The sequence below is a fragment of the Chrysoperla carnea genome, chromosome 3, assembly GCF_905475395.1.
Source record: "Chrysoperla carnea chromosome 3, inChrCarn1.1, whole genome shotgun sequence".
NCBI classification, from domain to species: domain Eukaryota; kingdom Metazoa; phylum Arthropoda; class Insecta; order Neuroptera; family Chrysopidae; genus Chrysoperla; species Chrysoperla carnea.
Genome location: NC_058339.1, coordinates 73,347,769 through 73,363,064, shown reverse-complemented (window position 1 = coordinate 73,363,064; position 15,296 = coordinate 73,347,769). Strand labels below are relative to the sequence as shown.

At 32.6% G+C, this 15,296-nt stretch overlaps 1 protein-coding gene across 1 annotated transcript in view; it reads right to left on the bottom strand.

Moving 5' to 3' along the window:
* Positions 1-15,296, bottom strand: part of LOC123295340 (transcription-associated protein 1) — a 52,455-nt gene that overhangs the window by 13,278 nt on the left and 23,881 nt on the right. The window contains exons 3-11 of the mRNA XM_044876652.1: positions 13,466-13,951; positions 12,067-12,233; positions 11,725-11,960; positions 10,993-11,197; positions 10,442-10,618; positions 9,542-9,920; positions 7,966-8,181; positions 5,713-6,615; positions 3,858-4,880 (exon numbers count right to left, since the gene is read on the bottom strand). Coding sequence (XP_044732587.1) covers positions 3,858-4,880; positions 5,713-6,615; positions 7,966-8,181; positions 9,542-9,920; positions 10,442-10,618; positions 10,993-11,197; positions 11,725-11,960; positions 12,067-12,233; positions 13,466-13,951 — 3,792 coding nt within the window. The remainder of the gene's footprint in view (positions 1-3,857; positions 4,881-5,712; positions 6,616-7,965; positions 8,182-9,541; positions 9,921-10,441; positions 10,619-10,992; positions 11,198-11,724; positions 11,961-12,066; positions 12,234-13,465; positions 13,952-15,296) is intronic.

Here is a 15,296-nt window from a genome sequence, read left to right as displayed (position 1 = left end):
TAATTATAAACATAGATTAATCATTCAAAGGTAAAAAAGGACTGCCGAATATCCTTAAATAAGCTGGTGGAACAAATGAATGTAAACCTGATATAGGTACCGGGGCATAGGGGAAATTGTGAAGCCAACGATCTTGTTAGAAATGGCACAAGGCTGTCGGTCAAAACAAACATCAATAAATATCCGGGAATTCCGTTTGCGCACTGCAAGCTGCTCCTGAATGAGAATATCTTAAAAAAAAAGTCAATCTTAGATTAATGAAGGAACGCACTTGTGGTAATACAAAACAGATATGGTCTTTGCAGCTTTTACAGGGCACTAGCTATGCGGCAGGCACGCTGAACCCTTCAGCCTGACAATGAATCACGATTATTGCAGAAGCTGTCACAGTAGAGAGGAAGAAGAAATGATCACTTTCTCTGTCACTATCCAACTCTTGCCAAGAGGAGATGGACTCATTGAGCCAGCCTTTCTTAAACGACCTCTCCGAACTTAAGGAGTTATATCCAGTTGCGAGCGCAAAAAAAACACGTTTTTTATGAGTTTTTTTTTTGGGAAGACTATTTAACATAAATATAAAAAACGTATACATATAGGACATTTCCTTAATTTTAAGATCCCGTTGCTCCGAATGGGTTACAATGATTTAAAAAAAAATAGAAAAAAAATACCAGGACTAACATACATATTTTTTGAGAAGTTGACTTGTTGACAAAATAACAGGCACGCAAGACAGGGATATTAGAGTGTATAGGTATATCGAAGCGTATACGTTATACTTACAATATCTTTTAATACTTCAATATGTGGCGACATAATGGAAGCAATCGATCCATCATCCCCACCACTAAATCCATTACACTCAGCAAACACTCGTAAACAGTACATAGCTTGTTCTTTAATCAACAAGTAATTGGTATTAACATTTGTTGCTGCCTGTGATGAAGATGCCGTTAAAGTTTGTTGATTTGTTGATAATTTTGCCTGTGAAGAAGCCGTTGAAGTTGATTGTTGATTTGTAGATCCCACCGCGGTGGATGCACTCGACGAGGTATGTGTTGTAGTTAGTGTTGCAATCAAACGAACCAACTCGTTGGTAACATCTTGTATCACTTTATCACGTACTTGTATGATATTGTTTAATTGTTGTTGGGTTAAACTGATTGCTGGTGATGATGATTGCGTTATAATTGTTTTATATTCGTTCATTGTTGTACATAATAGTATTAATAATCGTTCAATATTTAGTTTCGTTGCGTCCGCTGACCAATTTGGTATTGTTGTTTTAAGTATGTCGATATGTGAGACCATTACTTTGGCTACGGTACTAAAACCGTCACTTGTTAACTGGAAATAATTGAAATTTTATTTTTATAATCAGTATGCATAATTTAGCAAGATTATAAAATTTTCTACAACCCACGGCTTAAAGTTGTTATGAAAAAATAGTATATTATACATCTAGGGAGCAAAAGTAAAGAATCTGAGATATTCTTTACTTGCTCCCGTGGTGTTTTGGTTTTTAAAATGATTTTTATAGAAAAATTGGTGGCTAGATTTCGCAGAAATATTTATACGAAATAACAATTTTGATTAGAAAATCAATTTTGGGTAAAACTTTTCAGTCCGTTTTTGCCTAAACTGTACCGTTTGCAGATACATGCAATAACAACTTTCTAATTTAAAGTGTTCATCCATCGATTACCAGTTATGGAGCAGAGTGACCATTCGTTGAGCTTGATAGCCTAGGTTAAGTTTACTGTCTGCGTAAGATGTGCGCCTACAACATTTTTCGTTTGAAGCATTTTTATCGATAAAAGTTGTTTTTTGAATTTCAAGCATATGTCAACTTAAAAAAGCCAGCATAGGCAAAATATATATTTTCATCAATTTAAAATTTAAAAAATTTGTTTAAAATTAATTTCTTTTAGGATATACATTCAGGACATCAAAATGAATGTCTTCACAAAAAAAATTAAACCTTTTTCTAAATTTTGAGAAAACAAATTCTAATTTTACTCGATCAAAAATACTTACAATAGCTTTAAGTACATCCAAGTGTGGTTGCATCACCATTGGCATTATTGTATTACTTGTTGCATTTGTAGATGAGGCTGGTGTCGTGTCCGATGACAACAATGTACTACTTGGTGTCTGTGGCTGTGTTGCTGCTATTGTTGTCGCTGTGGTTGTAGTTATTGTAGATGTCGTTGTAGTGACTCCACCACTCAATGCATTCAATATTGTCTTACACGTAATTAGAACTCGTAAACAGTATACAACGTGTTCTTTGTATTCGTATTTTTCTTGTGTCGCTAGACGTGCTAATTCGTTTGTTACATCATAAAACGCTTTATCACGTGCTGTTTGTACGTCTTCTGTGTTCAAGTTGGTACTATTGCTTGTTGTATTTATAGTTGTATTGTTGTTGGGCTTATTTAGATCACATTGTACAATGCATATGTTTGTGATTTTATCAATTGTTTCTTTATTTAATTCTAGAACATTCGAATTTACCTAAAAAGAATCAGTTTTATCAATTTTTCATAGTTAAAAGCAAGCTGTTTATATAAATGCGACCTTTATGGTCCACAACATCAACTTCCCAGATAAATAAATATACTCATTAGAAGTATTAAAGGAAATTTTTTTAACAGAAAATTTCACCAGAACGGCGGGTAGATGAAAAAATATTGAAAAATGCAGTTTTTATATCCTGTGTATATGAGATATATATCAAGGTATACTAATTTTAATCCCATATTTGTAACGCTGTTAAATATTTATGATACGAACAAAATTTTGGTATAGGTGTTCAAGAAATCACCCAATTAGTCTCTTTCCGGTTGTTCGCTCGTCGACACGACAACTCAAAAACGAAAAGAGATACAGGATTTTAAATCTAGAAGTGCCAATTTTTCTTAGAAAACTAATATCTTGGCCCAAAAAGCTCGTACGGGAACATTTTATAGTTCACTTTCAATGTTAGCAGATTTGTTTTTGAATAATTTTTGTACTCTTATCAACTTTATATAAAATTTAGGGATAACATTTCTCACCCTTGAAAATTTGAACAAAAGATTCAAAAGCTAGAAAGTACAAGTTTTCAAATAAGCTATTACGATTCCAAATTCGATGATTTTTCGCAGAAATACGCTGTTTGAAATTTTGTTAAAATTTTGTATTTTTAAATTTTCTTTTAATTCTGTTTCTGAGTATATTAACATTAATTACTATTTTATAACAAAGATGTGTTACTATGTTACTATGTTATAACAGATCGATAGTTGCAAAAATATTTGTAATTATAAAAATTGATAAAATTCAATATTCGTAAAAATTTTTATTTTATTTTTTCGTAACTGAAATTAATTCTATCCCTGTACCTTCCCTATATATTATATCCCTATACCTTCCCTATATATTACGATTTCACGCAAAAAATAATGAATGGATTTGATTGAAACTCTACAATAATATGCTCATACATAAGACTAATACATGAGCTACAATTTAGAAAGATATATAAAAAAATAATTTAAAAAAATTAAATTTAATCCGACACTTTACCACGCCATCTATGAGCATCATTTTGAACCATAAATTAAAGATTTCTGTAAATATAGAAACGAAATACAATTCATGACCACCTTTTCTGTTATAATCAATGAATTATGATTTTCATTTAAAAAATTGAAAGTTGTAGTACATATTTTTTGTCTGTGTCAAACAATCCCTACCATTATTTCAAGGTTTATGGAAGGGGGGTAAGTGAGAGCAAGGGGGGTGAAGGCTATAACGCGGTGGTATTTACCAAACTTTACTCTTAAACTTTTTTATAAAAAAAAATTACTTACAATATCAGTAAGTACTTCAATATGTGGCGCCAAAATACTTGAACTAAATTGTGGATCAACTCCTTTTGTCCCACAACATCCAGCCAATACTCGAATACAATACATAGCTTGTTCACGGACCAAAGTATGTGGACTTGTCACCAAACCCAACAACTCACTTGTAACATCATATAACGCTTTCTCCCTGGCTGTTAACAGCTCTGACGTGACAATTTTTGGATCAACTGGTGCTATACATATTGTTAACATTTTTCGTAAATTAGATTTCGCCATATCCAAAGCACCACTAGAGACTTCCCCCGTTAAATCCATCATCACAAACATTAAGGCTTTTAGGAAAGTATACAAATGTTGATACACCCAACGAGTGGACATACGTTCAAATAAAAATTTTATTGCAATACAACCGCCCAATTTTGAGTACCATGCACGCTCGTAGCAAAGTGCACACATACGATCTTTTAAATAATCCATTAAGGGTAATTGACATGCTTTTTCCTTTGATCCCAATATATTTGTAGCGGTATCAAGGATCAATCCTAATGCCAAGTACCCAGGTTTACATAGTTCTTTCTCTTCGTGTGCCATAATTACAGCAAGGGCATCTATTAACACTAGTGGATCTAAAAATGTTGAAGGTGTAACTTTTCCTTTGATTGGAGCTGGCCCCGCTTGTTGAGCGATAGCGACCATTGTGTAATGTGTCACTAATGATACCATTCGAGGTTGAACATCTTGGCGTAGTTCTTTGATAGCAGCTGCCACAAACATTCCTGTCAAGGCTGTTAAATGTGTTTTACGCGCAACTCGATCAGGACACTTATATAATGGAATTGGATTTGTGGTTTGATCAATGGGATCGTTAACAAAACTTGGATATAGGAATAATCCTAGCATTGTATGTTTACGATCTGTTAAGTTTAAGCTTGCCGCTAAATAACATCGAATCACTTCCCAACATTGTTTATGGTAAAATGAATCAGTTGTGCTGGATTTTAATGCATTTACAGCTGTTTCGATTATCTGAAATACAAAAATTTCATTAATATTGTCTAAGATGCATTAATTATCGAAAAAGCGCTAGAAGTTTATACGGAATGAATATATAGAGTAGTTTTTTAAGTTGACATATGCATGAAATTCGAAAAATTACTTTTATCGATAAAAATGCTTCAAGAACAAAATGTTGGTGTGTAGGCGCACATCTTACGCAGGTATTAAACTTAATCTTAAAGCTCAATGAAAAGCTCACACTACTCCGTAATTGGTAATCGATAGATAAACACTTAAATTTAGAAAATTGTTTTTAGAACAACTTTCTAATTCAAAGAGTTCATCTAATTTTTGCCATTTTTGAATCAGAGTGAGGTTTAAATTGAACCTGAAAACTTAGATCGAATTCGATTCCAGTATAAGATGTGTGCCTTTGAATTGAACATTTTTCGTTTAAAGCATTTTCTTCGATTAAATTTATTTATCGAATTTCAAACATATGTCAGCTAAAAAAAGACACCTTGTATATAATTTCTAATATGGCAGTTGGAAACTACAGAGAAAGCAGATGTCTAAAGCGTAGATAGTCTCGAATAGTAATTCAATCTTCGATTTCCTTATGACTTTTCTTAGATTGTCGAACCTTAGAATTAAGCCTAAAGCGTTTATTAACCTCTGAACCAAAAAAAGGGATGATATATGTTTGACAGCTTTGTGTGTGTGTCTGTCCGTCTGTGGCATCGTGGCGCCTACACGGATTAACCGATTTTGATTTTTTTTTCGTTTGAAAGGTAATTTAATAGAGAGTGTTCTCAGATATGTTTCAAGTTCGTATACATTTTTAAAACTTTAGCGTACTTACCTTTTCAACAGGGAATTCAATAGACCGTTCATGATCTTGAAATTCAACAACAATAGCCGGTCCAGGATTCTCACGATCGTTATATTCCAATCGTTGTGGTTCAATCATCATTTTACGGTTACCCCCACCAAATTTACCTAACACTCTAAAAGCAACATGTGCCACTTGATCGGGATTACGCAGTGTACGCCATAAAGCTTGCATTAAATCAGCTCGTACCGGCTGGATATGTTCGTACAAAAATTCCGGCTGTAAATTATCCACACACAATTCCAATGTACGGAGACCTTGACTAACTAATGTATGTGATCCATTCAGCGCTGATACCAACGGATCCATCAACATTGGTAAATATGGAAGTAAAGAGCTTAAACGGACTGGAACTGTTAGACATAATTCAACAAATAAATCTTTCATGTGTGGTTTATGAAGGCCACTTTGTAGTCGATTTAGCCCTTCTAGTAAATTTGGTAACAGCGGTAAGAAAACCTCATACAATAAATCATGACTCCCACCACCAATTGATCGAAACAGTGCACGTAAAAGTAGAAAATAATTGTAAGGTTCTTTCGCATTCGTTGAAAGTTCCATGGATCGATTAACAATTTGATGTAAATGTGGTTTTAGCATGAGTTCATTCTCTTTGAACAAAGTAACACTACCGAATAAAACTTTAAACAAACGTAAATATAAGTTCGAACGATCAATAGGTGAACCCATTTCGTTCATACGTTCGAGTAAATATTCTACCAGAACTGTGGCAAATACACTACTTGTTGGAGGATTAGCTAAAAATGTGTTAGCAATAGTTTGGAGTGCTACATTTTGATGAATACGTTCAACCATGTAAGATATGCAGGTGGAAAACACGTCACGAAATACACTTGTTGACATTAATGAAAACTGAAAATGAAAATATATTTCCGTTATATAATTTACACAAGAAAATTAAAAAATATAACCAAAAACTCACTGGGCACCCTGGACACTATACAGAGCCCTGGTCTGCACCTGGTTGTGTCCGCCAAGTTATTGTCAGTTTCAAACAATAGATGCTTAATCGACAGCATACAAGTTACACACACGCATTACTAAAGAGTGAATGGTGTGCACGATAGGTTGCGCACCAAACGAGGTCATTCGATCACTAGATTTTACTCTTCATTTTTTTTATACCGGGGCGCCTTATATGAAAATCGATTCTAAAGGCAGTATTCTGGCTTGGGAAGCTTTTGCTGCTTCAGAAGAAGGAAAAACAGCTCGGTTAGCAGAAATAACTTTGCAAGACATTGCATATGAAGTAGAAGATGGTCCAATGTATGGATCTGGGATTGCCTATAAATCCAAAGTGATTAATATCATTATCCTAATTACTCTACCAGAATTGTCTCTCAAACTATAAACGCGTTTTTCTTGAAACTACATTTTTAGAGGTGGTTGACATGATATCTCAAGTGCCACTCAACCGATTTCTTTTTTTGGTGGGAATCTTCCTCACAAATCTGTCTAACGTCTGAGCCTCGGATTTAATTATTTTAATTAATATTAAACTAAATTTTATAAGTGTTAATTATGTATTTAAAAAAATTTGAAAAGATAAAAAAAGGGGTAAAAATGAATTTTTTTCATTTCGACGTCATTTTGTGAATTTTTTTTTTTTTTTTTTTTTTTTTTTGAACGAGTTTCAGACGATAACGACATCTTTACTTATTAAGAAATTTAAAAATTTTTTGATTTAGATCTCTATAAAAGCTGGCGCCGTGTTTTTTGTAGCCCCCACTTCAACGCCCTAATTCGAAAAATTAAATTTTTTTTTTTTCAATTTTTATTCTGTATTTTTTAAATGTCAATAAATATCATATGAAAAAATGGCTACAGAATTTTTTTTTAAAACCTTTGTTTGAAAAGTGCCTAAAATTCTAAACCAGAATACCCCCTTTAGCAGTAAAATCAAAAAATCATTCTTTTCATTCTACGCGTTAAGTACATGATTCAATGACAAAATATGTAAAATGACAAGAAATTCGTCAATGATATTGAATAATTATCTTATTAAGTCGAAAAACTTATCCAGGGTAAACTAAATCCTAATATTTTTCATTTCATGGCAGAAAAATGAGATATTTTTAACACATCAATTTATTTATATACTTTGACACAAAGAGAGGGGCCTGTCTCTTTCTGTATGTCAGTAATGAAGTAATCATAGGCATAGAAATTAAATGTCCAATAATTATTAAAATGATTACTTACAACGCCACTAAAATGTTCTAAAACTTCTTTCTCCTCTTGTGTACGAACATTTTGATTTGGACCAGACATCATACGATTATGCATTTGTCGACCTTGAAATTGTGCTAGCACACCAACATTTGGCAATTGTACTTGATATATATCCAAAGCTTTCATCGCCCATTTTACCAATCGAATAAAGACAAGAGTATCTTTACCTTGTTCGCCGTTTGGCAGCTAAACATAAAAAAAGGTCAGACTATTTTCTATCCCTTTATAAAGGGTGTTCCATTTTCGAATTTTTGGTATTTAGTTTTAGATGATTTGTGGTTTGAGGATCATTAGCATAGCGTTAGACCTTGGTCTTCAAATATCTCCAAAGAAAAAAGTCAACTGACGTTAAATCGCAAAATGTAGATAATTAACGCCTGCTTTATGAGAGAGTAGTCGTTTGACAAACCATTCAAATATCAGATATGTCGTCATTTTCGGTGACCGGAATACTCCTTGCCACATGTTAAAATACAGGACATTCTAGTTCAAAATACTAAAATAGCAGAACATAACATCAAAAATGGAACACCCTATAGATCGATTAAAATTTCATTAAAACTTAGAAATCATTCTAGGTTACTCTCATCCGAAAATGATAATATAACATTTGACAAATTGTAATAAGGGCTAATGATGAATCAGGTGTAGGAGCAGGAGTTTATGTAGATAGATAGGAAGAAAATGTTTTTTGAGATTTGTTTCTAATGAAAATACTGTAACAGGTTCTTGCTTAGTTACCAACAAATGATGGGCACATATCAGAATCTTCTCAGATAGTCAGGCCATAATGAAACGTCAAGATTCCAATCGATGATAGTCTATGAATGATTCGAGGAACTGAGCCGCCTGGCACTGAGTAACACGGTCAGACTGATCTGGAAATGAAGCAGTGGACTCATTGGCACGAGAGGATCGTCTCAAATGCCCCTTTCACCTGAGGCTACGACAAGCCCATCTGGGATTTTGCGCAAGGCATGCGACAGGCCGAACCGTGTATAACCACAGCCAGGCCATTCGGCTGTGCTCGCCCTACACTTACTAGAGCACCGTTGAGAAGGATGGTAAAATTATTGACAGAACATTGTCGATTGAAATACTACCTTCATAATATGGGGATCCCTGATTATCCCTCTTGTAGGGTCTGCATGGAGGACGTGAATCCTCGTTATATCCTCTGCAGAAATCTGCGGAGCGACAGGTTTAGAATTTTTGGGCCCGAAACCTTGGATCCATCAATCCTGATCCATTAATCCAATTTGCTTATTTTAAATGAAATCCTTTATGTAATTTTATTTATTAATTAAAAAATTTAATTGGTTTTTAAGCGTTCCACTATGTTCCGCTCACCTCTTTTTTCTAAATTTTAAAATATCTGACCTTTTGTATACAAAAGCTGTTCCTTAAATTAAACTTACATACCCAACTTCGACGAGATAAACGGTTTGTGGATAAACACTGGAAGAGAATTAACCGGAGAACAAAGGTAAAATGGAAGCTGGTGAGATAAGCGCAGCGTGTGCGTGGGATGATTATTTATACATACCTCGTTTATATTAATACTTGAACATCCCCAGGTGATTGTTTTAACACCACAAACCAAAGTTTTTACTAAATTTCTATAATCAGCCACATTATACGACATTTGTTGTTGAGGGAATCCGAATTTTGATTTTTCTTGTGCCTCTTGTTGAATTGGAGGTGGTACATTTCCAGTCGCCGATGCTGTTAAAGTTGATGCTAAACGAGCTGTTCCTTGACCTGGTTCTTGTTTAATGTCAACATTGTTTGTACCTGGCTCTTGTTTTATTTCTGACTGTTGAGATTGCTGAGATTGTTGTTGCTGTTGTAATTGTTGTTGTTGATAGGCTGTCATATTATTTACGCTAACTTGGCTTTGCAAGTTTTGTTGCATTAATGGTTTGCTAGAAACAATGATTAATTTTTTTCAAATCAACAGAAAACGAGTGAAAATATTCTACGATCTAGGACGGTGAGTATGGTCTGAGTACAATCATAGGCGTTCCAAAGATCTTATATCCCTTCCAAGGGCCTCAATTAGCAAAGTTTTTGCGGCTTTTACAGGACACTGGTTGGTCGGCAGGCATGTTTAACGCCTAGGCCTGACAGTGTATCACGACTACTGCATGAGTTGTCACAGAGAAGACAATGTCCCATCTTCTCTGTCACTGTCCAGCTCTTGTCATGAGAAAATGGACTTACTTGAGCCAGCCTCTCTTTGACGAACTCTCCGACCTAAAGTCCGTCGACGTCAAAGCACTGCTGTTGTTCTTAAACAGCTCCAAATAGTTCATGGAGTAGTGGCCGGGGATGGGCCAACTCTTTTTCGACATCACAACGGACTTTATGGTATAAGAGGGCTCCAATTTATCAATATGAGGGCGTAATTACTTTAACTTCAAAATAAAAAATTCTTCATTCTTACCTTTTATTGATTAAAATTGGTAATTGTAGCTTCGCAAACGTTTTAAATTTTAATACAAATATTTCAAGCATCCGCATTAATAATTCACGACATTGTACAGCATTTTTTTCACCTTTTGATTGATTTTTAATGCAATCAACTAAATTTAATAATAATTTACAGGACATTGTTTGTATTCTACAACAAATTTAATACAATTTTTATTTTAAATACAACCAGAATTCCAATTATTTCAAAAATAATTCAGTAAAATTGTACAACGAGATTTCCGTAACATCTAAATTCAGCAAAATTTTATATTAAGTATACTTCATCCAAGTTTCCTCCCGTCTGATTTCTTAAAAGCTGATGGTTTTCTTTCATTTTTAAATGTAAAATTGTGGCCACTTCATACCAAATATTAAAATTTCTCTGAATTTAAATTTAACGCAAACCTTGCTTCCGTTTTCTCCACAGGGTGCTATAGATAAGCTTTTATTTAATAATAAATAAGATAAAGTATCTATAACATCCTGTAATGAATATTGAATTAATTAAATATTTACACTAACGTTGTATTCAATGTAGGATCATGAACGATTTTACCAAACAGATGCACAGCTCGAGCTAAATCCGTTAACGGTAAATCTTGTCTGACATGATGTACTAAATCAGCCAGCGTTGAATATGCTAACGGACGTAATGTATCACGTACGGTCCATCCGTTACCCAATAAAATATTTTCATCAAATAATCGTTCCATATGTGGCACAAATTCTACAATAAAAATTTTTTTTTAATTAGATCAATAGTTTAGTAGTTGCTTTGCTTAAAAATTATTACAGTAATACAGAGTTATCATAAAGTACGTGGGGCAGATTAATCCGTCAACTATACGCATCAAAAGTATTAAAAGAAAAATTTTTAAAAACCATCGAATTTGAACCGTAATACCTCATTTGAACACTTGTACTTTCTAGCTTTGGAATCTATTGGTCAAATTTTATCATACCCTGTCGTTTTGTACTGCGGGCTGAAAGGGTGAGAAATGTTATACCTAAATTTTATATGAGGTTTAGCGTAAATTTTAAATATTATTTTGAAACAAATATGTTAAGACCACTTAAAAAGTTTGTATATTTTACTTAAAAATTAGCTTTTAAAACTTTCTTTACGAGCTTTTAGGATCCACATATTAATTTCTCAAGAAAAATTTACACTTCTGGATTTAAAGACACAGAATTACTATTATGTCTTCTAAAGATGTAATTTGCACTACAATTTTTTCTGTATTATTCACTTACTTTTTTTTAAATCGGTTGCAACAATATGTCTGATCGCAATTAATAATTCCTTCCGTAAATGACAAACTTCTTGTGGGCAAAGCTCCAACAAACCCAAGATACCATGGACCATTTGTTGAGAATGGGCAGCAACATCTTCGTGATGTGATCGTATTATATACGCAATAAAACTTAAAGTTTTGATTTGGGCACCCATAAAATCAACAAATACTTCTTTGTTAAAAGATGGTGATTTTCTAAAAGAATATACAATTATTTTTAAATTAAGCGACTTCTACTGTAGCCAAATTTTCAATACAAGAGGAGATAAAAACCTTCTCTCAAAATGATAGTATTACTTACCTTTGTTCTAAGCTTGGTTGTAGCGTAATCGTATTCATGATTAACGTGATATATTCTCGAATATCTTGTTTAACGTTTTCCTTGTAAATTTGGAAAAATAAAACCACTATAATCGGCAATTCTTGTAATACTTTTAAGGACATCGTACCTTTTGGTATCAAATTATACTGAAACGAAAATGAAAATATTAAAATTAAAAAAATCTGACATTTCAATAATTAGTTTAGTTGGATATAAATCTACCGGATTTTGATAATAAATTCGGTAAATTTTGGGAAAATGGCTAATTTTTTATAAATAAATTTTTATCGTATTAAAAAATAGAGAAAAGAAGTTTTCCGGTTCTGGAACGATCCACATGGCCTTCTGCACGTGGTTTTTATCTCTATATTGTTTTTTTGGAGACGTTTTCTTGAATACCTCTGCTTCTATCGATCGAATTGAGACAATTAAAAAAAGAATTGTTTGTTAAAAATTTCTGCATAATAATCTCAAAATCTTAAGAATGCTGCAGTAACCTCATATTTTCAACTTTTTCTGATAACTTTTCGAAAAATAAAGAAATTGAGTTGCAATTCTGGAAAAAGATGTAACTTATGAATGAGGTTTTGTATCGGGCTAAAATTTACCACCCTTTTTATGATCATAAGTTACACCTTTTTTCAGAATTGCAATTCAATTCCTTCATTTTTCGAAAATTTATCAGAGAAAGTTTTAAATATGAGGTTTTCTTGAGATTTTGAGGTTATGCTGCGATGTTCAGGGTTCGAAGCAAGGTCGATGCAGAAATTTTTAACAAACAATTGTTTTTTTTTTTTCGTCTCAATACGACCATTAGAAGCAGAGATATTCAAGTAAACGTCACCATAGAAAACAATGTAGAGATAAAAATAGCGTGCAGAAGATCGTCCGAATCATTCCTGAACCGAAAAACTCCTTTTCTATATTTTTTACAACGAAAGAAACCAATTAAAAAAAAAAAATTACCCATTTCCCAAAATTTACCTAATTTATTATCAAAATCGGGTAGTTTTATCCAACTAGTTATTTAAATTGATAAAAAATTATTTACCCTGATGGTTCTCCTCAAAGTTTGGTGTTTTAGTTTTCAAAGGGCGTTAAAAATTAAAATTCGAAAAAATTCTATCTGTACAAAGCATTTCTCAAAAATTAAGTCTTTCTAAGATTCTCAGACTGAAGAAATTATCCATGTGCAAGGTTATTACTAGCTTTATACGTTTTTTTTTTTTTTTTTGAATGGAAATAAAGCTGAGTCTAAAAATTATCCATATAACAAAATGGGAAACTGAGATCGCGAAAAAGTCATTTTAGCAAGCCACATGTGCGAAACAACAGACAGATAAATAAAAGAAAAAAAAAGAAAACTTACACAAATCGCAGTTCCATCTTGTGACTTCATTTCACTTTGTATAATCGTTAACGTAAACGTATCCTTTAATTGTTGCTCAATATTAATCGCAGATAAATCCTTAACTTTGAGTGTTGAACGTGGTTCAAAAATACGATTTAAATGATTTGGTAGTTCCGCATAAATTGATTTAACATATTGTAAAAATTTTTGTGTTTCCGTATTATACGGTGGACGAAACATTTTATGTAATTCTATGATAATACGTAAACATACTAACGTATTTTCCTCATTTTCTACGTTTAATAAACGTAACACTGTTGTTAAAATGGCAGGTAAATGTGGTTTTAAATCTTGATTTGTTGGAAAACGATGTATCATTTCCAATAAGAGTTTTCTCATCTGTTGAATGTTATATTCACTGATAAATAATGGTTCACCTTCTGATAATATTTTCAAGAAATTTTTGATACAATGATCAAGAAATTTTGGATAATCTGGTGCTTGTAAAATTATCTGTAATCAAACATAAATTCTTTGAAAATATAATTCGGTCGAAAAATTTCATAGTATTTCTCTTGTGAATTAAAGAGTAACTAATCAACGTATATAAGTTATTATACCATGTATATATGAAATATACATAGTATATTAAGTTTAGTCCCAAGTTTGTAACGCTTAAAAATATTGATGCTACGAAAAAATTTTGGTATAGGTAAATCGATCGGAAATCGATCCGAAATATCGTTTTTTTCGAAAATTTCTCGGCCAATCGCCAAATAAACTCAATTTTTGAATTTCTTGGATCAAAATTACCTTATAAACTGAGTTTCATCAAATTCCGAAACAAATAATTTTTTACGATTTTTTCGAATTTTTCTAAGGGAATAATAAATTTTAAGAATTTTTCCCTTGAAAAAATTGCAAAAAATCGATACAAATTTATCGTATCCAATTTCGATAAAACTCTGTATATAAGGTAATTTTGACCCAAAAAATACAAAAATCGGTTTCATTTAACGATTGGGCGAATAATTCTCGAGATAATACCGGAAATCGATCCAAAATATCGTTTTTTTCGAAAATTTCTCGGCCAATCGCCAAATAAACTCAATTTTTGAATTTCTTGGGTCAAAATTACCTTATAAACTGAGTTTCATCAAATTCCGAAACAAATAATTTTTTACGATTTTTTCGAATTTTTCTAAGGGGTACCCCTTGAAAAAATTGCAAAAAATCGATGCAAATTTATCGTCCCCAATTTCGATAAAACTCTGTATATAAGGTAATTTTGACCCAAAAAATACAAAAATCGGTTTCATTTAACGATTGGGCGAATAATTCTCGAGATAATACCGGAAATCGATCCAAAATATCGTTTTTTTTCGAAAATTTCTCGGCCAATCGCCAAATAAACTCAATTTTTGAATTTCTTGGGTCAAAATTACCTTATAAACTGAGTTTCATCAAATTCCGAAACAAATAATTTTTTACGATTTTTTCGAATTTTTCTAAGGGGTACCCCTTGAAAAAATTGCAAAAAATCGATGCAAATTTATCGTCCCCAATTTCGATAAAACTCTGTATATAAGGTAATTTTGACCCAAAAAATACAAAAATCGGTTTCATTTAACGATTGGGCGAATAATTCTCGAGATAATACCGGAAATCGATCCAAAATATCGTTTTTTTCGAAAATTTCTCGGCCAATCGCCAAATAAACTCAATTTTTGAATTTCTTGGGTCAAAATTACCTTATAAACTGAGTTTCATCAAATTCCGAAACAAATAATTTTTTACGATTTTTTCGAATTTTTCTAAGGGGTACCCCTTGAAAAAATTGCAAAATATCGATGCAAAT